The 25,466-nt window shown below is 43.7% G+C and overlaps 2 protein-coding genes and 1 pseudogene across 4 annotated transcripts in view; 1 reads left to right on the plus strand and 2 right to left on the minus strand.

Moving 5' to 3' along the window:
- UQCRC2 (ubiquinol-cytochrome c reductase core protein 2) overlaps window positions 1-11,192 on the plus strand; it is a 31,986-nt gene extending 20,794 nt beyond the window's left edge. The window contains exons 11-15 of one of the 2 annotated variants that reach the window (XR_013961297.1): window positions 44-124; window positions 1,515-1,591; window positions 7,108-7,261; window positions 8,525-8,683; window positions 9,529-11,192. Coding sequence is in view for 1 of the 2 variants with exons in the window: in XM_080681843.1 (XP_080537969.1) it covers window positions 44-124; window positions 1,515-1,591; window positions 7,108-7,261; window positions 8,525-8,608 (396 nt within the window). In the remaining variant the exon portion in view is untranslated. Of the gene's footprint in view, window positions 1-43; window positions 125-1,514; window positions 1,592-7,107; window positions 7,262-8,524; window positions 8,796-9,528 lie in introns of those variants that run through there. The other variant, XM_080681843.1, reaches the window with a different exon arrangement.
- LOC308255041 (cofilin-1-like) lies at window positions 9,215-9,731 on the minus strand (annotated as a pseudogene). Its single transcript has one exon. The product of its transcript is annotated as a cofilin-1-like (transcript).
- The window catches only part of PDZD9 (PDZ domain containing 9), a gene marked incomplete at both ends in the record, with an annotated part of 36,685 nt that continues 21,999 nt past the window's right edge, over window positions 10,781-25,466 (minus strand). The window contains 2 exons of the mRNA XM_080677418.1: window positions 10,781-11,168; window positions 13,704-13,893. Coding sequence (XP_080533544.1) covers window positions 10,781-11,168; window positions 13,704-13,893 — 578 coding nt within the window. The remainder of the gene's footprint in view (window positions 11,169-13,703; window positions 13,894-25,466) is intronic.

The following is a 25,466-nucleotide window of genomic DNA, read 5'->3' on the forward strand; positions in this document are numbered from 1 at the left end:
TACCTGGTAGAATGATGTACAATTGAGTTTCATTAATATTCAGGTTTCTGCTTTTAATGCCAGTTACTCGGATTCTGGACTCTTTGGGATTTACACTATCTCGCAGGCTGCAGCTGCTGGAGATGTAAGTTGCAAACTCATCAACTCTCACAAGCTTTTAAGTTAAAATGTGGAGTGTTTGAATGCCATGACTTAGCAGAGCTCTGTGACATCATTAAAGAGTCCCTGCTGTGGAGGAGGACTGAAACACATACACCGGTGCTTCCAGGAAAGAGGAAGGAAGCACTTCCGTGGCGTTCTGGGTCTGTTTAGAGAAGTGGCTTTGAGTTGTCTCTGGGACATCTAAATTGAGAGCTTGGGCGACACAAGGAAGGGCAATAGTGTATCTGGGAGTCCTCAATATACAGATTGTGTTGAAATCAGGGTTTTGTATGAAAAACATAAGATAAAACTGAAGCTCCTTATGCTCTATACTTTAAGGTGCTCCGTACTTTAAGGTGGTTTCAAACCACCAATTGACTCCAGGAAAATGGCCAAGAAAACAGGAAGAAAAAGAAGAGAAACTGGTACATTTGGAGGCCAGGAAAGAACAATGAATACCATTTTGATCTACCCTTGGATTACATCCCTTTAGTTACCACAGAGAGGTCTTATCATTTACCAAAGTAGGACATCATTAGTAATATCAGTTTTTCCCAGAATGTTGAAAGTAAACGATAATTTATATTACACAAGGAATTAACGAGAAGTGAAGCCAGAGGGTCCTCACAGATTCAGACAAACCAAAGAACTAGAGATCTTGACAAAGTGAAAAAATAAGGACAGCATGTTTTAAGACATAGGCCAGGGGTCTTCAAATTGCGAATATAGTGGGTAGGACAAATCTAGGTGATGGCCCAAGCCTAGGTTGCGGCTATGGGCATGGGCAGCTGAAATAGAAGGTCCTAGAATTTAGGTGATTAGGAGGAACATTAAGTAGCAGACCCAGAATAGTGCCAAGGTTGGGGTGGAGAGAATCGTGGGCCAGGTTTATTAATTGATTCATTCAACCAATATTTACCAAGTGCCCATCCACATCACTGGAACTTGATTCTTCTAACTCCAGCTCCCAAGTATTGACAAGTTGTCAACTGGCTGAATGGATTCTGCTTCTTAGTGAATACTAAGATAGTAGTATTAACTACATGACGCTTTGAGAGGCTGGGGAAATTTTAGAGGTGCTTATTCTTTATAGGCGATGATAAATCTGTGTGTGCTTTTCCTAAACCCTACTGCCATCCTCTGCCACTTTTGTAAGAAATTTTTGCTACTCAGATACTGTTAAGTTGTACAGACAGCTACTTGATGGAACATTGGAAAGATAAGGAACACGTAGTGACTTAAGAACCCCAAATGGACACTCTGCTGTTTCTCTGCAGCTAACCTTCCACCTGTGTTTTTGCCTAAGAGGAGCATTGATTGCTGTAGAAGCTGGCACTGATTAGAGGTGACCAGTTTTTCATTGTCTGTCCTAGGTTATCAAGGCTGCCTACAACCAAGTCAAAGCAATTGCTCAAGGAAACCTTTCCAGCACAGATGTCCAGGCTGCCAAGTAAGTTTCAGGAGTAGCTGTGTTTTGTGGTTTAAATTATTTTGAAAGTTATATTTTTTGTAGTTATAAACAATATTGTATGTATGCACAAAAAGAGTGCAAGATACAGAAGAATATTTATTATTTATTTTATTTTTTTTTTTAATATATTTTATTGATATTTTACAGAGAGGAAGGGAGAGGGATAGAGAGCTAGAAACATCGATGAGAGAGAAACATCGATCAGCTGCCTCCTGCACATCTCCCACTGGGGATGTGCCCGCAACCAAGGTACATGCCCTTGACCGGAATCGAACCCCAGGACCCTTCAGTCCGCAGGCCGACGCTCTATCCACTGAGCCAAACCAGTTTCGGGCCAGAAGAATATTTAAAAGGAAAGGGAAACATGCCCATATCCTACCACCTAGAGATATAAGTGTTAACCATTATGCTTATTTTCTTGACCATTTTTTATGCCAGTTTTATTAACATAATTGTTAATATTTGTATATATAGTTATGTCCTATTGATAGTGTGTTTATTGTAGAAATTTTGAAAATTACAAACACAAAAAAAAGACCTTTCATTCCCAATGATTCCTCTGTTTATAACGTTATGATTCTATTCAGATTACTAAATATTGGTCATAAATAATATTAATTGGTATCTCAAAATATCAAAGATATCTTTGGGTTTAAAACATTTGTCATTCATATTAATTTCTTGGTATAGATTCACAACTGGGTTAAGAGGTGTAAACATTATAGTGAAAGACTCTGCTTTAAAATATATGTGTGGCCCTAGCTGATTTGGCTCAGTGGATAGAGCGTCAGCCTGCGGACTAAGGAGTCCCAGGTTGCTGGCTCGATCCCTAATAGGGGGCGTGCAGAGGCAGCCAATCAATGATCTCTTATCATCATTGATGTTTCTCTCCCTCTCCCTTCCTCTCTGAAATCACTAAAAATATATATAAAATATGTGTGTGTTTATATTTTTTATATTCAAAGTCACAATGTGAAAAGGTTACACACCAGTTTACAGTCACACCACCAGGATATGAGGGCCTGTTCCACCACAGCCATTGGCAATTTTTTTTTTCTTTACTGATGTGATAGACCAGAAAAAGATGTCTGATTAAAGACTGAAATACTCATCTCCTATTTGGTGAATTTAAATTTCCACTGTCCTCACTGAAAGTGCAAACAGCACCTCTGACTGGGTGGTTCCAGGGTCTGATTAACTGAGAGACAGATTTTTGGCAGAGTTGGAAATGAGGTTACATTTTCATACAGCAATTTAAAACATTTAACTTTGACTCCATCCACTTAGGACAATTCAGAATATGAGTCCTAAAACTCAAATGGTCTCCATGATCCTAAACACCTCGCTGACCATCACGAGGTAACTCGTGTTTCCCCTTACAGTAATTTAAGTAATTTTAAGGTCTGAAAGCAGTACAGAGTTTTAAAAGAGCCCTCTAGACTGTTTCCTTAGTTATCTTTGTTTAGGCTCAGGTATGAGCCACTTTACTGCTCGGCATTTATTTGGGTCGTCACTACTTTTTCCTCTTCATTATGCATGTCTTTTTCTCAGCTCATCAATCAGTATTTCCAGAGATAGGATGAGCAATACATCTAATTCTTTCCATCCATCTTTTCTTATGGCAAAAGTTTTGCAAAGACACATTGCGGCAGAGGAGAACAAGTGAGCAAATTATGTGCAGAGTGATTGTGGTAGTCAGTTGGAAGATAGTACTTTGTCAGAAGATAGTGATGAGTCTGACATTAGACCATCATGAAGGCAAAAGAGAAATGTGACAGTGTATGACAGTGAAAGTGATTCTGAAGAAGAATGGGCAGAAAAAGACATTTTACCAGCCTTGGAGGATTATACAAAATATTTCAGGCATAACTTTACTTTGAAGACTTACAAAGTTTTTTATAAGTGTTTTTTTTTTTTTTATCTTATTCTCAAACCCAATTTATACCATCACACAATAGAAAAATACCACAAAACCTCTGCTAAAACTTCATTATGGACGGACGTTACTTGTCTGGATATAAAGACTTTTCTTGGTTTAATTATATTGATGGGACTAACGAAGAAAACCAGAATGGAATGATTACTAGTCAACCAACTCTTTATTTTCAAAAACTGACTGTAAAGAAGTTCGAGCAAATACTTAATATTCTTTCATCTGAACAGTAATTCATCAAGCAACATGTAACACAGACCATCTTTACAAACTCAGACCTCTGTTGGGTCACTTTTATCTCAAATGTAAATCTTTATATGTACAAAACAGCAGTTACAACTCGATGAAGCAGTGACTCCATGGAGAGGACGCATCAGATTTAAGATGTATAATCAGGCAAAAATAATAAAATAGGAATTTTAGTAAGGATGCTTTGTGAAAGTGAGAGTGGCTATATTTGCAATTTCAAGATACATACGAGTGAAGGTAAAAAGTTACAACAGATTGATACCCATCTTAACGGTCTTTTCTTGATTCTTAGCCTCATATTCACCATGATAATTACTACAACAGCGTGTTTACAGCTGAACTATTATTGAAGAATAAAACACTGGTCTGTGGAACAATAAGGAAAAATCATGCGTGGGTTGCCAGAGCTACTATAAGAAAAATCAAAGAGCCTTCAGAGAGAAGTGACATTTTTGTAGAGGTTCCATATTCTCCTTACATAGAAAGATAAAAGGCCAGTATGTATGATATCAACCATTCACAACATCTCTACGATATCCACACATAAATAACATCACAAAACCTGCATGCATAGTGGATTGCAACAGATATATAAAGGGAGTCAAGCAGATCAATATTTGGTGTATGGAAGTATTATCTTGCATACAAGTATCAAATGGTATAAAAAAGTAGGTTCTTTTTGATAAATTAGTACCTTTTTTAATGCATTTAAAATTTATTTCTATAATAAAGTTTTTTTTTAATACACAAAAATTTGTGCTTAAAATTGCTAGACAGTGGATTACATAAAATTGAACTGAGTGCAGCCCACAACCTAGCACCTCTTCCATTATATCTAGAAGAGCTCCAAATAAAGATCTGCTATTCAGATTGTCAGGAAAAATTAAAAGATCATGTTTTACAAAAAATAGTAACCAGCGATAAAAAAAAATCTCACTAGGGCATATAAAGTATGTTCTAAGAGAAAGCATAGTGAAACACAATAAGAATGTAAAATTTGTTTAGTACCATTGCATGTAAATACATGTTATACAATATATTACACCCAAAAAATATTTTTAAAATAAAATACATAACATATGACAAAAATAAAGTACATTTAAGTTTTTTTAGATACTTTCATTAAATATTCAATTGTGGAAAAAGTAGCCAGCCGCATGGGCAAGTTTTGGCTTGAAATAGCCGGTCAGGCCAAAACCGGTTTGGCTCAGTGGATAGAGCATCGGCCTGCAGACTGAAGGGTCCCGGGGTTCGATTCCGGGTCAAGGGCATGTACCTTGGTTGCGGGCACAGCCCCAGTGGGGAGTGTGCAGGAGGCAGCTTGATTCGAATGTTTCTCTTCTGTCAATGTTCTCTGGCTCTCTATCCCCTCTCCCTTCCTCTCTGTAAAATATCAATTAAAATATTAAAAAAAAAAAAAAAAAAAGAAGAAATTAGCGGTCAGCAGGGTGCTAAGTGTTGCCCACACGAGAAGTATGACAGTGAATTACAAGCCAGGAGAAAGCATCTGGTCACTTTCTGTTCCACTTCATATTACTACTTCTTGTCATACTGAACACACTAAGAAATTGCCTTTTGAATAATATTGTAGTTTTTTATAAGGTATGGCAACATGTAGAAAATGGAATTTTGGGTTATTAATGTCAAGAATGTTTGTTTTCTGCCCTGCCTGGTTTGGTTCAGTGGATAGAGCATCGGCCCAGCAGACTGAGGGGTCCCAGGTTCGATTCCCGGTCCAAGAGCACATGCCCGGCTTGCGGGCTCGATCCCAGTGAGGGATGTGCAGGAGGCAGCCGATCGGTGATTCTCTCTCATCATTGATGTTTCTATCTCTCTCCCTTCCTCTCTGAAATCAATAAAAATCCTATACAATAAAAGAGTGATATGCAAGTAGACCGAACAGCAGAACAACAGAACAACCAGTCAAAGCATAATATGCTAATGATATGCTAAGGCTGCTCAGCTGCTCGCTATGATGTGCACTGACCACCAGGGGGCAGATGCTCCGACCAATAGGTTAGCTTGCTGCTGGGGTCCGGCTGAGTGAGATGGGCCAGACATGCCCTGGAGCCCTTCCACGGTCCCTCCCCAGCCCGATCGTGCACCCAGTGGGGTCCCTCAGCCTGGCCTTCACCCTCTTGCAATCCAGACCCCTCGGGGGATGTCAGAGAGCCAGTTTCAGCCTGATCCCGCAGGCCACTCCCCTTGGGAGGGCGCCAGATGCAGGGCTTGTAGCAGGGCCAGCCTCTCCCAATCGATTGGGACTGAGTGGGCACAAGCCCATGGGAGACACAGTGGGGCCGGGATGAGCAGGAGCTGCAGGCAGGAGCTGCAGGCGGCCTTGGACTGTGGCTTTTGGCCGAGTCCCTACAGGCCACCCAGAGGGACCCCACCCGTGCACGAATTCGTGCACCAGGCCTCTAGTAAATTTTTTTTTTAAAAAGAATGTTTGTTTTCTGCCATCTAGATAGAGGTGATACTTTCTCCTATAGGTTTCTTAATCTTCCTGTAGTGAGAGAGAGAAAGTAAGGTATCATTCTGAAGGAACAAACTAATAATCTCTTGGTCAAGTTTATTACAGGTAAAATCTCTTTTAATTAAGCTGACAATTTGATAAAATTGCATATAATTGTAATTGTTTAAATGGAAGTCTTGGTACAGCATGACAAAAGAAGATAGTTTATTTGAGAGTTATATAACTCATGTGCCTTATTGAACACCAGTTTCTTTCTGGGAGAATTATGAATTGGATTTTGTTTTACCTCAATTTGATGCTTTTGTGCCTGCATTGAACCTGCTGGGATTTATAAGACCTATACTGTCCTTACCCACCTGCCTCCCCATTACTTCTTGCCCTCAATGAGACAAATCCCAGGACAGAAATGGGGCTGGGATTAGGGAGATAGCTACAGAATTAGCACACAACATTCTGTTTAGAGGACAGTGCCTTAAGAGCCCATATATTTTTCTTTAATAGAAATGCCTAAAATTATCACCAAAAAAGTATCAAGAGCTACTTCATTCATCAGAACTTTAAAATAGTTTTAATTAGATCTAAGTTCTAGTCCAAAATCAAAAGGCAATCTGTTGAGTTTTTCATATAATCTTGTATTGACAACTTTCTAAATGATAATGTAAATAATGAAATAGTTGGTGGGCTGAAGAAATAGAAGGGAAATCTTTAGCACTGTAAGATTTCAGAGCTGTTAATTTGCATATTTGTCAAAACATATTTGAGAGTTTGGGAACATTTTTATAAAATCACCTTTCTCTATAAAACTGGCTTCTGAATTCAACACCTTTAATTGGACAGGAACAAGCTGAAAGCTGGGTACCTAATGTCAGTGGAGTCTTCTGAAGGTTTCCTGGATGAAGTCGGGTCTCAGGCTCTCGTTGCTGGCTCCTACGTACCACCATCCACAGTCCTTCAGCAGATTGACTCAGTAGCGGACAGTGATGTCATAAATGTAAGCAAATGAAAACTTACAATTTAACATCAGATAACTTGACCTTAATGATCCAATTTCAAAAGGCATGCTTAAGCTTCCTTGGGCTGTGTATATTATTCTGGTGCTGTTTGGTGCCTTTCTACCTGGTGTGGAGGCAGGAGGGCTCATTACCATCAGACCTGCAAATAGCTTCCTTGTCAACATGGGATTTATGTTTTTTTTCCTCATTTAACTAAGTTACCATTAGGTTAAACCATTTTAAATTGTTAGAGATCAAGAAAAATCAAATATTGGCCATTTTATGATTCAAACTAATAGTCAAGTTGGGTATTTTTTTTCACTCCCCAGAAATAAACTCTATCCTGCCAACCTTCCCGATCCAGCATCTCAAGACTTTCTTTTGTCTTCACAGTCTTAAGACATTATCCTGCTCTTGCTATATTTTTTTTTCACATATATTATTTCCTACAAGATGAGTTGTTTTGAGGGCAAGGAATATGTCTTCTAGCTTCTCTTTGTAATCCCTACTATGCCTAACAAGTACATGATCTACAGAATAAATCCAAAATCAGTAGGTTTTTCCAGTCATTTCTGTATTAAAAATGTCAGCCGCCCTTCATTGTAGAGGTCTGAACCTTCTCAACAACAGGTCTACCATGGGGATAGAAAAAAGACAGTTTATGTTAAGGTAGTGACCCTGACATTTCACTTGGCCCCAAAGTTTATTACCTACTCTTCCAAATGTCTGTCCTCAATTGCCGTCGCCACCATCCTTTGAAAAAAGGTGGCCTGAGATCATGTGGGGGCTGATACTCGTGGTATTACACTTAACCTAACCAACCACCAACTTGAAGTCGTGGTATAAAGAATACTAAAATTTGACTTTTAAGTTAATAATCAGTGTATTTTTATTAACTCAGGCCATTTGCCATTGTAATACAGAAACAGGAAAGCCACAGCCCTGCCCAAGGCTACCTCTGCCCTATTTTGCAATGTCATTGAGGCTTTCCTTATGCCCTCTTTACCAGCTGCCCTCACATCGAAAGCATCTACTTGCTCAGTCACACGTGATGGGGTACTCACAGGAACAGCTGAGCTTTTCCTCAAATTAAAACAGTACCAGCCCTCTCCTGTAGTTCAGCTTCACTAGCGGCTGTGGCAGAAATTGCTGACTTAGTGTCCTGTCCATAAGGTCTTGAAGTAACAGAATAAGTGCTTTTTAAGTACGTGACAGTGCATGTTCTTACTTTAACTTCCTGCCTTTTGTTTGTTTACTCAAAGGCTGCAAAGAAGTTTGTTTCTGGCCAGAAGTCAATGGCAGCGAGTGGAAATTTGGGGCATACACCTTTTGTTGATGAGCTGTGAACCGGAAGCACATTATAGGAAAGAGCTGGACATTTTCTCAACCGAGGGCAGCAAACACATGAAAGTTCCACGTCTGTAATGTAACATTTCTCTTGGTTTTCAATGAGGTGAAATATCTTAAAAAGTATAAATGCAAGAAATTGTTCCCTGCTTACCTAAAGTCAATAAAATATTCTGTTTCTTGGCATTTTTCCTAACCAGTTAATCAACAAGTTTTTATTTTCTGCAGACATGGTTTGGTTTGGTTTTTCTTTTTCTTTTTTTAATTAAGAGTCCCTTCCTGGTCCTGCTTCCCTGAGTGGCCGTGACCAGGTGGAAAAGGGGAGGGGAACCAGGCAGCGTGGGGAGGGGTTATCTTCACAGCATTCCATTTATACACAGAACTAAACAGACACACACACAGTCACTATTGTAGGTAGAAGTTGGCAGCATGGGAAAGGGGAGGAACAGGTTGCAAGTAGGGGTGTCATTTAAAAAAATACAGGCCCTCTCCAAAACTGGGGTGCCTGGGGTGGGGGGACTTGGTCTGTTTCAACCCAAGAGGAATCAGAAGATAAAAAGGGGTTTGGGAAGGCCAGAACCATCAGGCATGGAGGGAGGAGGAAGGCCCAGGGGGTGGGGGCCTGTTTGGCAACTGGGTTTAGGGATAGTCCTCCCTCTGCTGGGATCCCCCCAGCTCAGGTCTGGCAGGAGGGGGGCTGCCAGATGCTCCAGGCAGGGGGCTGGAGGGGGCTCAGAAAGGCTTGTCCTCCAGGGAGATGACAGCACTGCCCCCAGCTTCTCTGCCAGAGGGCAGTGGTCCTTGACCTCCTCGGAGCAGTTTGCTTGTAATTCATGCTTGATCCCTGTAAGCTGCTTCTTGGTGCAGACTCAGGGCCCAGAAGATAAACCAGGTCCCCTTGCTCTCCTCGGTCTCATAGGTTGCATCATACAGGGCGCAGCGGCAGTCTTTGTCTGGCAGCATCTTGACGAAGGTGGCGGAGGGGTCGTCTCCTGTCTGGCCCACATCACCCACCAGGATCTCCTTGCGCTTCTTCACCTCCTCTGGTATCGAGGACTTACGCACCTTCATGTCATTGAACACTTTGATGACTCCATCAGAGACAGCCACACCAGAGGCCATGATTCCGGGAGCCAAAGGAGACAACAACAAGAGCCTGGAAAGCCGCTGCCGCTGCCACCGGGACCCGATGGAACTGCAATCGATGCTATGAAGGACAACAGGATATAAATAGCACGAGAAATTATTACAATTAAGCTAAGCGGCTATCAGTAAATATTTCCAGACTAGTATTGGTGGCTTTTTTAAAGATAAAAGCAATTAAAAATCTTTCCTTTTGGGTAAGAACAATTAAATGGGCTGGGTTTTACCCTCTTTTTTGCTTATTTGCAATAGAGTTATTTATTTTTTTTTTTTAAGAGAAGAGAAAGGGAGAGAGAAACGATAGGCTGCCTCCTGCACCTCCCCTACTGGGGATCAGCCCACAACTCAGGCACGTGTCCTGACCAGGAATCAACCAACAACCTTTCAGTGCTTGGGACAACACCCAACCAACTGAGCCACACGGGCCAGGGCACAATAGAGTTATTTCTGAAAAACATAAATTCCCCACCAGCTGTGTCCTTTGTTCCCACTGCTTCATTTTATGTCTGCCTTACCTTCACTACACAGAGCTTTACTTTCCCTCATTAACTACCAACCCAACATTAAAAGTAAAAGTAGGGCAGAAAAGGGAAAAAAATTCTAATATGAACAACTAGCCAAAGAAGTCTATTTTTTCTGTTAAGTAGGGCACTTGAAGTTTGTAAAACAAGAGAAACTACACATCTAAATAACAATGTAGTACTTACCTTAAAAAGTGAAATTCTCTACTGTGTTTACACTTTCTGATATTGAGCTGTTCATTTTCTAAAAGATGAGACATTCTTCTCAGAAAGGAGGGTCTTAATGATCTGAGTGATGCTATTTTGAGAATAAAATTTGTGAGGCCTGTTGTGGCACCCAGGGAAGTCTTGGCTGTCACATTGAAGCAGGCATAAAGGCTTCACAACAGTTGCAAAAGAATTGGTAAGTGTGCACATATTCCTGTGAGTACAGCAAAGCTGTATGTGGCAATGCACAAAAATGGGGGTTTCCAGAGAAATGCTCTACGATCACAGATTTGCAAACTACTAACCAACTTTTGGTGCAGGCTGGCCCTTGCCCTTTTCAGCTTGGGCATAGTCTTCCAGCCAGAATGCGTCTGAGGCGGAGGAGGAGGAGGAGCTGTCCTTGTCTTGCTTCGCCATTGTCCAGTAAGGGGAAGGGGCTCTCACTTCTTTCTTATAGTCTCTGTGAATCATGATGTCACAGTGAAGGTCTGTTCCTACGCTGACAGTCTGATTCTTCTTTTTGTATTCATGCCATTCTCTGGAGATAGACATGGGTTTCCTTGCAGGATGATGCCCAGTGGACCGTGGGGATTTATAATACTTAAGTTTTTTATCTAAAACTACATCTTCCTTGTCATCACTGCTTGTGAAAGAGTCATCTTTTGCCTGCTCAGTTTTCTTCGTTGTGCTGGAAATAAAAGAATAGTGAATGAAAATTATTCTTTTTTTTTTAATCCTCACCCGAGGATATTTTTTCCATTGATTTCTTTTACAGAAAGTGGGAGAGAGGTAGGGAAAGAGAAAGAGAGAAACATCAATGTGAAAGAGACACATCGATTGGTTGTTTCCCCGCAGGTGCCCGGGCTGGGATTAAGAATCACACCCTTAGCCCTTTAGTGTGGGGGTTTTAGCCTCATACTTAAGTTGTGCTATTTCAATATTCTGAATCTCAAACTCTGTAATTAATGCTTAGAGCATAGTAGTTGTATGAGCAAATAGTTTAGAGCCCAGGCTTAAGTAACACTCCCCAGTACAAGGCCCACCAGTTCTATGTGGCTGCTAAATTTAAACTGATTAAACATGAGTAAAATTTACAGCTTCTCATTTGCAAATCCTCACATTTCAAGTGCTTAATAGCCACATGTGGCTGGTGGCTGCTACATGGAACAATATAGCTACAGCACCCAGCCAGATTTCTTTGAGCCCATCCCAATAAAGGTTCAGGGCTGCATCAACAAGGGCTCAGGAAACCTGTCAGGATTTAATAAGGACCGCTCCTGTGTCAGAGCACTAAGCTTTTCACTGAAAGATGTTCTCGTGTTCTACCCAACTTCTCACATATCTGGTCCTCAGAGGGTCCCTCGTACTCCTGTGCTAACACATGAACAAGCTCTCAGATTAAGTGATTGCCAGAGTTTCAAAGCTGGATTTCAATTTTCATTCACTGAATAACTGGGCTATCAATCACATAAAAGTCCTGTGGTAAGTTTAGCATAACAAGATAGACCTGTCCCTGCCTTCATAGAGTTTGCATTACCCCAGGGCAGTGGTCGGCAAACTGCAGCTCGCGCGAGCCAAATGCGGCTCTTTGGCCCCTTGAGTTTTTTGCAAAGGCCAGCTTAGGAGTACCCTGATTGAGTTAATAACAATGTACCTACCTATATAGTTTAAGTTTAAAAAATTTGGCTCTCAAAAGAAATTTCAATCGTACTGTTGATATTTGGCTCTGTTGACTAATGAGTTTGCCAACCATTGCCCCAGGGCAACACAGTAAACAATTGGTTATAAGGATTATTTCATTAAAATTGGGATCAATGCTGAGGAGAGACACAGGGTACTAAGAGAACATATCGCAGGGTCCTAACCATGTTGCAGACAAAGGGCTCATGCAAAGGCTCTGCAGCAAAGAGCAACAACGTAAAAGAGCTGAGAGCCAAGTGGACTACTGGGGAGGGGGCAGATAAGTGAGGCTGGAGTGGTACAGGGGAGGGGGCAGATAAGTGAGGCTGGAGTGCTATAGGGGAGGGGCAGATAAGTGAGGCTGGAGTGGTGCTGGAGCACAGGCCAATGTAAGGATTTGGGCATTTATCCTAAGAACAAAGGAAGGTCTTAAAGATTTAAGGCCTGTCACGATTCGATTTGCATTGTAAAAGGATCATTCTGTGTAGAGAATTGGGAACCAGAGTAGGTGCAGGGAGACAAAATAGTGGCTTTGACTGGGATGGTGGTAGTAGCCAGAGAGAAGCGGACAAATGGGGAGATAATTGACAAGTCTTAGTGATTATTGGCGAAAGGGGAAGACAAGGGAGATAGAAAACTCAAGTACAGCCCCTAAATTTCTGACTTGTTCGACTAGGCAGACATAGTAATAGAAACCAAAAGGATCATTGAATTTGCCCAGGAAATTGGGAGGAGAGAGCCAAAGATTAAACCTTAGGAACTCCAAGCCTGGGGAAAAGGAGACCAAGAGAAAGTGACCAGAGGTCATAGGAGAATCAGGGGAGTGGGTATCAGACACCAGGGGCAGGTGATGTTTCAACAAGAGCGAGGTTGGGAGGTTGTAAAGTGTCTAATGCTCAGAAGCCAAGCAAAATAAAGATGAGAGGAGACACTGGAATCAGCGATGTGAAAGTTGGGGGGCGGGGGTGGGGGGCGTGGAGGCTGGGAAAGGCCTCGGGCAAATGATGGGAGCAAGCCCAGACTAAAGCGGGCAGAGGAGTGCCCTGTCTGGTACAGCTCTTCCAACAAGTTTGGAGTTAGGGACAGGGCAGTGGCCAGAGGGGGCAGAGAGAGGACAGTGGAGTTAAGGTGGGGTTTGCTAAGATGACAGAAGCTTAAAAATGCTTAAATGTCATTGAAGAATACAGAGAGCAGCTGGATATGCAGGACCAAATGGAATGGGATTCCCAGCACCTTTAAAGGCTGACTAAAAAGGGGGACATGTGGTGTGGGTGTTTGGAGGCAGAGTTCCCATTGGATTGTTTACTCTTTTTTATTAACTCCAGGTTCAAGGCTCTTGTCTCTCTCCTTCTTCCTGATGTCTGTTCCTGTAAATCGTTCTTTCCAAAAGGATTTAGAAACCCAGGACATTGTTCTAGCAGGGTCACCAATTCCTCCTACCATGGTCCATTCGATAATTTTCATATTAAACCAAGACCCTGGGCTTCATGGACCTTGGAGAATTATGTAGTATAACAAAGATTTCCAAAAATGAACTACTTACCATGTTACTGGGAATTTGGTCTCAGGGATTAAATCATATATGTCTTGCCATTCTTGGGGTATGTCAATAAAATCTCGGTAAACCTCGATTTGCAGCACTGTTCCTGGAGTGATGCATTGCAAAAGCTTTAAAAATTCCCGAAGAGTATATCCTAACACATTGGCCTGGCCAACACTAATCAAAACATCACCTAAAGAGGGGGAAAAATTAGCAGCGAAATTAAGATAATGGTTGAAAGGAAATATTCCATTTCTGTCTTTACTGTGAAGTGTTTCCTATTATGGGTTCATATTGCTGGTTCATTTTTGAACCAAAACCAAGCTTCAGTCTTTATTTTTTATTTTGTTTTGTTGTTAATCCTCACCCAAGGATATTTTTTCCCATTGATTTTTAGAGAGTGGAAGGGAAAGCGGGGGGGAGGGAGGGAGGGAGGGAGGGAGAGAGAGAGAGAGAGAGAAACATCAATGTAAGAGAAACACATTGGTTGCCTATGGCCCACACCCCAACTAGAGCCAGGTATAGAGCCCACAACTTGGGCATGTGCCCTGACTAGGAATTGAACTGGGGGCCTTTTGGTGCGTGGGACAATGCTCAACCAACTGATCCACAATGGCCAGGGCAGACCAGTCTTTATTTAATAAAAACGACCACCACAGTGACGTGAGTGTTCTTTGCATAATAATGAATGCATGCAAGATGTTCTTACAGCAGTGCAATGGTAGATAATATGTTTTCACAGCATTTCTGACAGAGGCTACACCATTTATAATTGAAGCATCCTTTAGGATTCTAAAAATGTGTTTCAAATAAAATGAATGGCTATTACTCATTTATATATATATATATATAATATATATGTATATATATTATATATATAAATATATATATTTATATATATAATATATTTATTTACTTATATATTTAATATATATATATTTACATATATATATATATATATATATATATATATATATGTATGTATTTTATTGCCCTAGCTCAGTGGTTGGCAAACTGCGGCTCGCGAGCCACATGCGGCTCTTTGGCCCCTTGAGTTTTTAGCGAAGGCCAGCTTAGAAGTACCCTAATTAAGTTAATAACAATGTACCTACCTATATAGTTTAAGTTTAAAAAGTTTGGCTCTCAAAAGAAATTTCAATCGTTGTACTGTTGATATTTGGCTCTGTTGACTAATGAGTTTACCGACCACTGCCCTAGCTGGTTTGGCTCAGTGGATAGAGCATCAGCCTGAAGACTGAAGGGTCCCAGGTTTGATTCCAGTCAAGGGTACATGCCCGCATTGCGGGATCGGTCCCCAGTAGGGGGCATGCAGGAGGCAGCCAATCAATAATTCTCTCTCATCATTGACTAGAGGCCTGGTGCATGAAATTCATGCATGGGTAGGATCCCTAGGCCTGGCTGTCGATCAGGGCTGACTTGGGCCTTCCGGCTGCTGGCCGGGGCCTTCCTTCCAACTGCCAGCCAGGGCCTTCCTTCATTCCTCACCACCCACTGGTGGTCAGCGCACGTCATAGCAAGCAATCAAACTCCCAGTCTCCCACTCGAACTGCTGAGGGGACATTTTGCATATTAGTCTTTTATATATATATACTAGAGGTCCAGTGCACGAAATTCATGCATGGAGGGGTGGCCGGTTCCCTCAGCCCAGCCTGCACCCTCTCCAATTGGGGACCCCTTGGGGGATGTCTGACCGCCGGTTTAGGCCCAATTCCACAGGGACCGGGCCTAAACTGGCAGTCAGACGTCCCTCTCACAATCTGGGACCGCTGGCTCCTAACTGCTCACCTGCCTGCCTGCCTGATTGCCCCTAACTGCCTCTGCCTGCCAGCCTGATCCCCCTAACTGCCCTCCCCTGCCTGCCTGCCTGATGGCCCCTAACTGCCCTCCCCTGCCAGCCTGGTTGCCCCCATCTGCCCTCCCCTGCTGGCCTGATCACACCCCCAACTGTCCTCCCCTCCCGGCCTCATTGCCTCCAACTGCCCTCCCCTGCCGGCCTGATCTCGTCCCCAACGGCCCTCCCCTGCAGGCCTGATCTTGCCCCCAACTGCCCTCCTCTGCTGGCCAATTTGATTCTGATTGGTCAGATTTTATGTCAGGCAGCGTCAAAAGCTCCGCCTCCTAGGCAGCCATTGGCTCCCCACAGCACCCAGATTTGGTTCTGATTGGTCAGTTTCTATGCCAGTCAGCATCAAAAGCTCCGCCTCCTAGGCAGCCAACGGCTCCCCACAGTACCAAGATTTGGTTCTGATTGGTCTGTTTTTATGCCAGTCAGCATCAAAAGCTCCACCTCCTAGGTAGCCATTGGCTCCCCACAGCACCCACATTTGGTTCTGATTGGTCAGTGTCTATGCCAGTCAGCATCAGAAGCTCCACCTCCTAGGCAGCCATTGGTTCTTCACAGCACCCACATTTGGTTCTGATTGGTCAGTTCCTATGCCAGTCAGTGTCTCTGGGGCCTATCAACGGGGCCTGATCAGAAAAGCGGGGCTGATCAGCAGCCCTGGTGGAGGTCTGGAGAGAAATGGAGGTGCGGCTGCTGGCCAGATTGAGAGAGAGAGAGAGAGGCAGGTGCTGATCAAAAGCTGCCACAGAGGCAACAGATCAGTCCCTGCTTCTCTCTTCAGGCCTCTCTCTGGCCCTGATTCGCAGCCCCCTCAGCAGTTAGTGCTGGGGCACCATGCCTGCAGCAGAAGCAGTCAGGTTGGTGGAGCCTTGGTCGTTATTGGTCGTTATGACCCAGGGTTTTTATATATTAGGATATATAGACTAGAGGCCCAGTGTATGAAATTCGTGCATTGGGGGGGGGGGTCCCCTCAGTGCGGCCTGCACCCTCTCCAATCCAGGACCCCGCGGGGGATGTCCGACTGCCTCTTGCAATCCTGGACTGCTGGCCCCTAACCACTCACCTGCCTGCCTGCCTGATTGCCCCTAATCCCTCTGCCTGCCTGCCTGATTGCCCCTAACTGCTCCCCTGCTGGCCTGATCGCCCCTAACCACCTCTGCCTCACCCCGCACCCAGGACCCAGGATTCCCTCCTCCGGCCAATCACAGGCACCTGGGACCCGGGCTTCCCTCCCTCTGGCCATCCACAGGCACCCAGGACCTGGGTCAGCTTCGCCCAGCCCAGCCATAGTCGCAGGAGCCCGGGACCACGGGGCGTACAATTTGTCCCTCTCCCAGGCCGCAGCCTGGCTGGTCCCCATTCCTCTCTCATGAGCTCATTTGTGCCTGGCTGGTCCCCATTCCTCTCTCCCCAGTGTTGAGTGTCTGAGCCATGATGGTGTGACGGTGTGACAGCGTGACAACCATTTGCATATTAGCTCTTTATTATATAGGATGTTTCTATCTCTCCCTCTCCCTTCCTCTCTGAAATAAATTTTTATATTGATTTCAGAGAGGAAGGGAGAAGGAGAGAGAGATTAAAACATCATTGATGAGAAAGAATCATTGATCACCTGCCTTCTGCACGTCCCATACTGGTGATCAAGCCCTCAACCCGGGCATGTGCCCTGACGGGGGAAATCGAACTGTGACCTCCTGGTCAATGCTCAACCACTGAGCAACACTGGCCAGGCCTGTTACTCTTAAAGAAAACACCACTTACACTAATGAATGAATGGCCTACTTTGTAGTATACCAGCCTGGCAATTTACAGTGCCCTCCACGGTAAGTTGACTATATTAAATAATTCTGCATGAAACCTCAGACAATTAGTATGCTTTAATTAAGGTTAAGATGTGTATACAGAGAATATGTTGGTTCAAAGGGATTTGACAGCAGGTCCCTACTCAGAGCAGTGCTGGACAGGGAGGGAAGTGTGATGCTCAACTATGGAGCTTCTGAATCCGCAGCAGATGGGAAAAGAACCACATCTTGACAGAAAGCCCCTGAACCCCTAAACTGGATGCTGAAAAGACCAATTATTCATTTGCATCCACTTCCCTACCACCAGCAGCTAGGGCATGGGCATATAAACTAGACCCAGCCACAGGGCACTCCCCCCTGGGCCCCCAAACCTGGAGCAGGAGATGCACTTTCCAGGGAAGTTGTACACGGCCCTGTGTTCTCACCATTTTTCAAGCCTGGTTCTCCAGCCTTTCTGGAAATTCTGTCAGATTCGATGTTCTAAGTTCAGTGCCTTAACAGAACTGTTCTGTTGCTTGCAATGAAGATCCCTGACTGCTACAAGGGTATTCAGTAAGAAAAGAAGAAATACAGAGAAACTGCTTTTTAAGAACAGACTCACATGGGTAAAATCTTAGTCTTCAGATCTAACTAGCACTAACATTCTGCCAAATGGTAATGGAGACTTTAAAACTAACATCAGATGAAGTGACTTCAAAGAAGTCCCAAAGGATGTGTTCACCTCTCTGTGTGTGGGAACTAGCAAATAATCACTCGCTCATTCCAAGTCAGCTGAAGCCTAACCTTAGAGGACAAGCTCAGGATGAAGTGCCTTCCCTGGATCTACATCACATGTGCTGTAGAACTGGGCAGTGTGCTGATCCCAAAGGAAGCCGCCAAGGGATGCCAAGGACATATGTCCATAGTGCTAGATTCTATCAGAAACAAAAATTTCCAGGATTCTTTTGGCTTTTGGCTCAGAGGAGACTCAGCTGCAATTTCCTCCAGACACCCAAATCTGGGTTCATGTGACACTATTCCACGAAGTTCAACTCCAATGAGATCAAAGTCATACATCTGAGCTACACTGGTGGGAAAGTCAGTACCATATCTGCCCTGGCCCCCAAAATCGGCCCTCTGGGTCTGTCTCCAAAAAAGGTTGGTGATGACATCGCCAAAGCAACAGGTGATTGGAAGGGTCTGACGAACTGACCATTCAGAACAGACCCAGATTGAGGTAGTGCCATCTGCCTCTGCCCTGATCATCAAAGCCCACAAAGAACCGCCAGAAACAGAAAGAAACAAACAAAATACTAGTAAGCACAGTGGAAATACACTTTTGATGAGATTGTCAACATTGCGCAGCAGATGCTGTGCCAATCTTTAGCTAGAGAACTCTCTGAACCCATTAAAGAGATCCGGCGGCCCTAGCCAGTTTTGTTCAGTGGTTAGAGTGTGCCCATGGCCTGAAGGGTTGAGGGTTCAATTCTGGACAAGGGCACGCCCCTCGATTGCAGGCTCAATCCCTGGCCCGGGTCGGGGCATATGCAGGAGGCAACCAATTGATATGTGTCTCTCTCTGTCTCTCCCTCACCCTTCCACTCTCTCTAAAAAATACCCTCCAGCAAGGATTAACAGCAAAAAGAAAAGAGATTCAGGGGACTGCCCAGTCTGGGCTGCAATGCTGATGGCTGCTACCCTCATGACATCAGCAGTGGTGCAGTGGAATGCCCAACTCATTAAGAACTACAAAGAAAAAAACATTTTAATTAAAGATAATTTGACAACAGTTCCCTCTATTAAAGAAAACGAATACTTAGAAGGGTGGAGGAAACTCTCCATTTTGGTCTTTAAAAGTTGCTGAGGTTCCAAGATGGCTGCAGAGTAGCTGGAAGCTGCTCCCACTTGCTCTCAGCCCCAAACCAGACTTACAGCTAAATTACAGAGCAATTAACCTTAAAAGCCAATTGAAGACTAGCTAATCTGAAATACTATAAGCCTCCAAGTACAGGAAAAGCCACACAGAGCCTAGTGAGAAAGGGCAGAGAGCAGAAAGCGCAAGCCACCTGGTGCAGGTGCGGAGGCCCTAGGAGTGTGGGGTCTCAACCTCGCATGGAGATCCCCAACTCAGAGCCACAGCGACAGGAAAAGGAGCCTGTGTGGTGCTTGGCGGTGGGAGTCGGTGGGGATCCAGCCGGGCTGGGAGGCTCAGACTGCACCCTCCAGGAGCACAGAGCTGACACTCCTCCCGTGACCTGTGGAGCCACTGGGCCTGCCCTGACCAGCTGGTTTGGCCGTGTGTGTGTGTGTTGGGGGGGGTACTGGGGGACCACACAGAGCTAGGATGTTGGACGGCATCTCCCAGGGAGGGGCCCGTCGAGGAGCCAGGCAGGTGGGTGCGGCTGGATGATGGCATTGCAGGGAGGCAAACCCAGGCTCCAGCCCGCTGCACCCCAGAAGGAGCAGTGCCTGCCCCCTCATACGGGTTTCCCGCACCACCCCCACTGGGAAACCATTTGGATCAGCCCAGCCAAGTCCCAGATACACCTGCTGAGCATAGTTCCATGGGACGAAGGGAGAGCAGCTCAAAGGAGGTTCATTCAAAGTGGGAGACCCTTGCAGGCTATTTTCTGGGACCAGGACGAAGTGCTCATTGCCCTCCTGCAGGCTGAGCGGCATCATCCTCAGTGGGAGACTCTTCAGATCTGTCCCCCGGCGCCCAGGGCAGCTGAGCTTGCTCCTACAGAGGGGACAGCTGCTGTATCCGCCCTGAACCAGCAGTGAGCGCCCCCAGGGGGGATTGGAGTTGGAGATGCTGCAGAGACAGGGTTCGGCTTTGAGCGGAAGCTACTTCCCCCTCACTGAGTGCCTGACTGCATGATTCCCAAGTAGGGGACCCCTAGCCCTGTCTCAGTCTCTCTTTGGAAGGTTCTGGAGGAAGGCCAGGCAACCTCAGGGGGAGGCAGAATAGCTATCAAGTTGAGGCAGCTTAAAAGGAACCTCAGAGATCCATGATGGTGGATGACAGGTGGCAGTGAGGGGAGAGTGTGAGTGAGTGAGGGAGCAAAAGTGGAGAGCATGGATGTGTGGGGCGTGTGTGTGTGTGTGTGTGTGTGTGTGTGTGTGACAGCTATATTCCACAGGACTGTTGGGGGCTGGCAGACCAGGCTCCCCTGGCTAGGAAGCCTCTACTACCACTGCAATCTCTCCCAGACCAGTCGTCTCTGCCACAGAGACCGCGCCATCTTGAAGGGGAGAGCGGCTGTGACTGGGAGCCCAGCCTCATCTCCACCCAGGGAGACCTCGGACACCACCTGCGACCCTACAGCCACACTGGCCAGGGACCTGCTGCCTCGGCTTTGAACCCACAACACTGAGACTCCAGCCTCCCCAGGCATGGGCTCCTAAAAGGTTTGTCCAGGGGGAGACAAAATGGCAGCCAAATAGGCGGATGGGTCCTGCACCTTCTCACGGAGCAGATAGAAGAAACAACTGAATCGGATAACATCCACCCGGAATTGGTGAATTAAACACAGCTGGTGAGACAATCTGTGGCCAGAAAGGTCAGAGGTTGCCTAGAGAAAGGTAGGATTGGGGATTTGGGCTGGAGAGAGAGAAGCATGAAACCAGGACTAGAGGGTCAGAAGGAAACTGCACTGCACCAAGTCTGTGTCCAGTGGGGACACGTGTAGCACTTGACTGTAGAAGGGGTTCCACAGGGCTGCTGGCAGCCAGGGAATCTAGATCTAAGCCCACAGCCGTGGGAGGCTGTGCCCAGAAAGGCAGCCTGAAGTTCTGCATCCGCACAGTATGGGGTGGGGTGCGGGGGAGATGCACAGCAGCGTGGTTGCTTTGTCTTTATATTTTCCTTGCTTTTACTCGCTAAACCCAGTGCATAGGATCTTTCAATTACAAACACTCACCGAGGCTGCAGTCCAGGGGAAGGTGGTTTTGTAGAAGCTGGGGAGCAAAATAAGGAGAGGCCACCAGGAAGCCAGCTCTATGACAGTTCTGTCCCTCCAACCCTGAATAGACATTTTTCTCCTAAAGACCAGGCCCCGCCTAGCAGCACAGCTGCACCCAGCCTTGAGCTCGGCAGGGAAACAAAGATTCTGACTACGCCCAGAGAGCCCTTGGGGACTGGATGGAGGGGCCATTTGGTCCCAGGAACTAATAAAGCAACACTGCCACCTGGACCCTGTGTCAGAAATAGATGTTTGTGTAAATACAACTAAAAGTAGGGAAAAAAACAAACCGGGAAGATTGATCACACCTGCCTGAAACCAAGGCTGTGGATTTTGACACAGAGGAGTGATGGATTGCTGGGAACTTCAACACAGTGCTGACTACCTAACAGGAAACAGACATAGCAGACAGAACAGTAAAGAGGGGTCTTAAATCGGCCCCCATGGGACATTAAAACTCAGCTGAAGCGAACAAACTTCACTACTTCACTTTTTTATTTTTTTATCTTTTACTTAAGAAACTAAAATTTTTCTCTATTTATTTTATTATTTTAACCTTTCTTTTTTTGAATTAATGTTCTACATTCTATTTTTTATCATTATTTTACTCTATCTCATTTTTTGCTTTTTGCCAACCTTTTCTTCCTCACTTCTCCCTTTTTCATCCTGTTTCTCTTCTCCTTTTCTGCTTTAGTTTTCTCTCTCCTCTATTTTTACTCCTTGTTAAAAATTGATATTCTTTTTTTTTATTGATTTTTTACAGAGAGGAAGGGAGAGGGATAAAGAGTCAGAAACATCAATGAAAGAGAAACATCGATCAGCTGCCTCCTGCACATCTCCCACTGGAGATGTGCCTGCAACCAAGGTACATGCCCTTGATCGGACTCAAACCCAGGACCCTTGAGTCCGCAGGCCGACGCTCTATCCACTGAGCCAAACCGGTCAGGGCAAAAAATTGATATTCTTTATCTACTTTATTGACACATTACTATTATAGCACTCTCTGTTGGCTTACACATATATCTAATCTCCTCTCCCCTGCTCCAAGTCAATGCACCCTTCTCTTTTCTCTTTCTTCACTAGCCCATTTTTCTTGTTATTCTTGTTGTTGTTTGTTTGTTTGTTAGATTTTTTTTGTTTTTTATTTTATGCTTTTGTTTTCCCTCTCCTCACTTGCTCTCTTCTTCTACTAATAGCTTAATTAGTTTCACTCACCAAACTCAGGCTTACCTGCTCTCTACTCTATTCTCCTTTTCCAAAAATAGATGAATAGATAAATAGATAGATTAAAGAAAAGGGAAAAATTTTAAATATATATTTTACTACATATTTTTAATTAGTATTATTTTTTAATTATTTTTTATTGAGTATTTTTTTATTTATCTTCTTATACACTTATTCTCTTTCTACCTCCTCTATATCGAATCATGGCCATTCCCCTACTCATTCAATTCCTTACCTTATCTTCTGGAAATAAGCTCTGCTGCTTCAGATTCAGTCCCCCCCCCCTTTTTTTTCTGGGTGTTTATTGATTGCATTTTTTGGTTTAGGTGTTGGTTTTGTGGAGTTTTCTCCCTATATATGTATATATTTCCCCTTACCTTTTTTCCTTTTCTCAATATCATTTTTGGGCTGTTTTCTCTCCCCTAATTCTCTTTTCTCTGCGGGACACCTTTATTTCGGATTATCAGTGTTGTGAATGCATTCACATTTTGTTCCCTCTGTGTTGTGTCTTGTTGAGTTGTATTTTGTGCCTTTTGGTCAATGTGGTAGAGAGTGACCCACATAACCAGACAGCCTGAGAGGAGCAAAAATGGGAAGACAAAGAAACAGCCCCCAAATGAAAGAAAAGGAGGAATCACCAGGAAAAAAAAAAGTAAATGAAATGGAGCCAAACAATTCGTCAGAGAAAGAATTCAGAGCAATGGTCATAAGGATGCTGAAGAGGATAGAAGCCAAATTCAACAACATGTGTAAGAATCAAGAAGAAATGAAGAAGAACCAAGAAGGAATGAAGAATGGCATAGCTGCAATAAAGAACACAATAGAAAGCATCAACCATAGACTAGAAGAAGATGAGGACCGCATCAGTGAGCTAGAAGACAAGGTAGGAAAAAATAACCAAGCAGAGCAGCAACTGGAAAAAAAAAAAACTTAAAAAAAAAAAAAGGTGGAGAGCCTAAGGAAGCTTTGGGACAACACAAAACGAAACAATATCTGCAAAATAGGAATGTCAGAAAAAGAGAAAACTGATCAAGGAATAGAAAACCTGTTTGAAAAAAAAATGACAGAAAACTACCCTGATATTGGGAAGAAAAAACTCACACAAGTCCAAGAAGCTCACAGGGTCCTAAACAAGATGAACCCAAAAAGACTGACATGAAAACACATCATAATTAAATTGGCAAACACCAACCACAAAGTAAGAATCTTAAAGGCTGCCAAAGAGAGACAGAAAGTTACCTATAAGGGATCTCCCATTAGACTATCAAATGATTTCTCAACAGAAACACATCAGGGCAGAAGAGAATGGAATGAAATATATAAAGTGATGCAAAGCAAGGGACTGAATCCAAGAATACTATACCCAGCAAGACTATCACTCAAAATTGAAAGTGAAATCAGGAGGTTCACAGATCAAAAAGGGCTAAGGGAGTTTATTACCCAAGCCAGCAATCCAAGAAATGCTAAAAAGGGCTGTTGTAAAAAAAGAAGAAATAGGAAGGGATGAACAAACACAGGCATAAAGAATAAAATGGCCAGAAATAAGTACCTATCAGTAATAACCTTAAATGTAAATGGATTAAATGTTCCAATCAAAAGACATAGGGTGGCTGAATGGATAAGAAAACCTGATCAATATATCTGCTGTCTACAAAAGAACCACCTCAGAACAAAGGACTCACACAGACTGATGGTGAAGAGATGGGAAAAAACTTTCAAGCAAATAGAAATTTAAAAAAAGCTAGGGTACCAATACTTATATCTGACACATTAGACCTCAAAGTGAAGGCCACAACAAGAGATAAGGAAGGCCACTTCTTAATACTAAAGGGAGCAATTCAATAAGAGGATATAACTCTGGTAAACATATATGCATCCAACACAGGAGCACCCAAATACATAAAAAAAAAAACAACTCCTGGAAGATATCAAGGGAGAGATCGACAATAATACAATCATAGTAGGGGACTTTAATACACCACTGACATCACTGGATAAATCCTCTAGACCCGTGGTCAGCAAACTGCAGCTCACAAGCCACATATGGCTCTTTGGCCACTTGAGTGTGGCTCTTCCACAAAATACCATGGCCTGGGCGAGTCTATTTTGAAGAAGTGGCGTTAGAAGAAGTTTAAGTTTAAAGAATTTGGCTCTCAAAAGAAATTTCAATCGTTGTACTGTTGATATTTGGCTCTGTTGACTAATGAGTTTGCTGACCACTGCTCTAGACAAAAAATAAGCAAAGAAACATCAATCCTAAATGACTCACTAGATCAAATGGAACTAATTGACATCTTTAGAAAACTTCACCCCAAAGCCACCAGAATATACACTCTTCTCAAGTGCACATTTTCAAAGATAGACCACATATTAGGACATAGGCTAAGTCTCTACAAATTCAAGAAAACTGAAATCATATCAAGCATTGCCCTAACCGGTTTGGCTCAGTGGATAGAGCGTCGGCCTGCAGACTCAAGGGTTCCAGGTTCGATTCCGGTCAAGAGCATGTACCTTGGTTGCGGGCACATCCCCGGTGGGGGTGTGCAGGAGGCAGCTGATTGATGTTTCTCTCTCATCGATGTTTCTGACTCTCTCTCTCTCCCTTTCTCTCTGTAAAAAATCAATAAAATATATTTTTAAAAAAACAAAACAAAACAAAGAGGTGCCTTTAAAAAAAAAAAAGAAATCATATCAAGCATCTTCTCAGATCACAAAGGCATCAACTTAGAAACCAAGTACAATAAAAACAATTAAAAACCATCTAACACTTGTGGCTAAATAACATGCTATTAAACAATGATGGGTTACCAAAGAGGTCAAAGAAGAAAAAAAAAAACATGCTGGAAACTCATGACAATGAAAACACAACAATCCAAAATCTATGGGACACAATGAAAATAATCCTGAGAGGGAAGTTCATAGCACTACAGGC

Source organism: Plecotus auritus (genome assembly GCF_963455305.1).
Source record: "Plecotus auritus genome assembly, chromosome: 7".
In the NCBI taxonomy this organism is placed as follows: Eukaryota; Metazoa; Chordata; class Mammalia; order Chiroptera; family Vespertilionidae; genus Plecotus; species Plecotus auritus.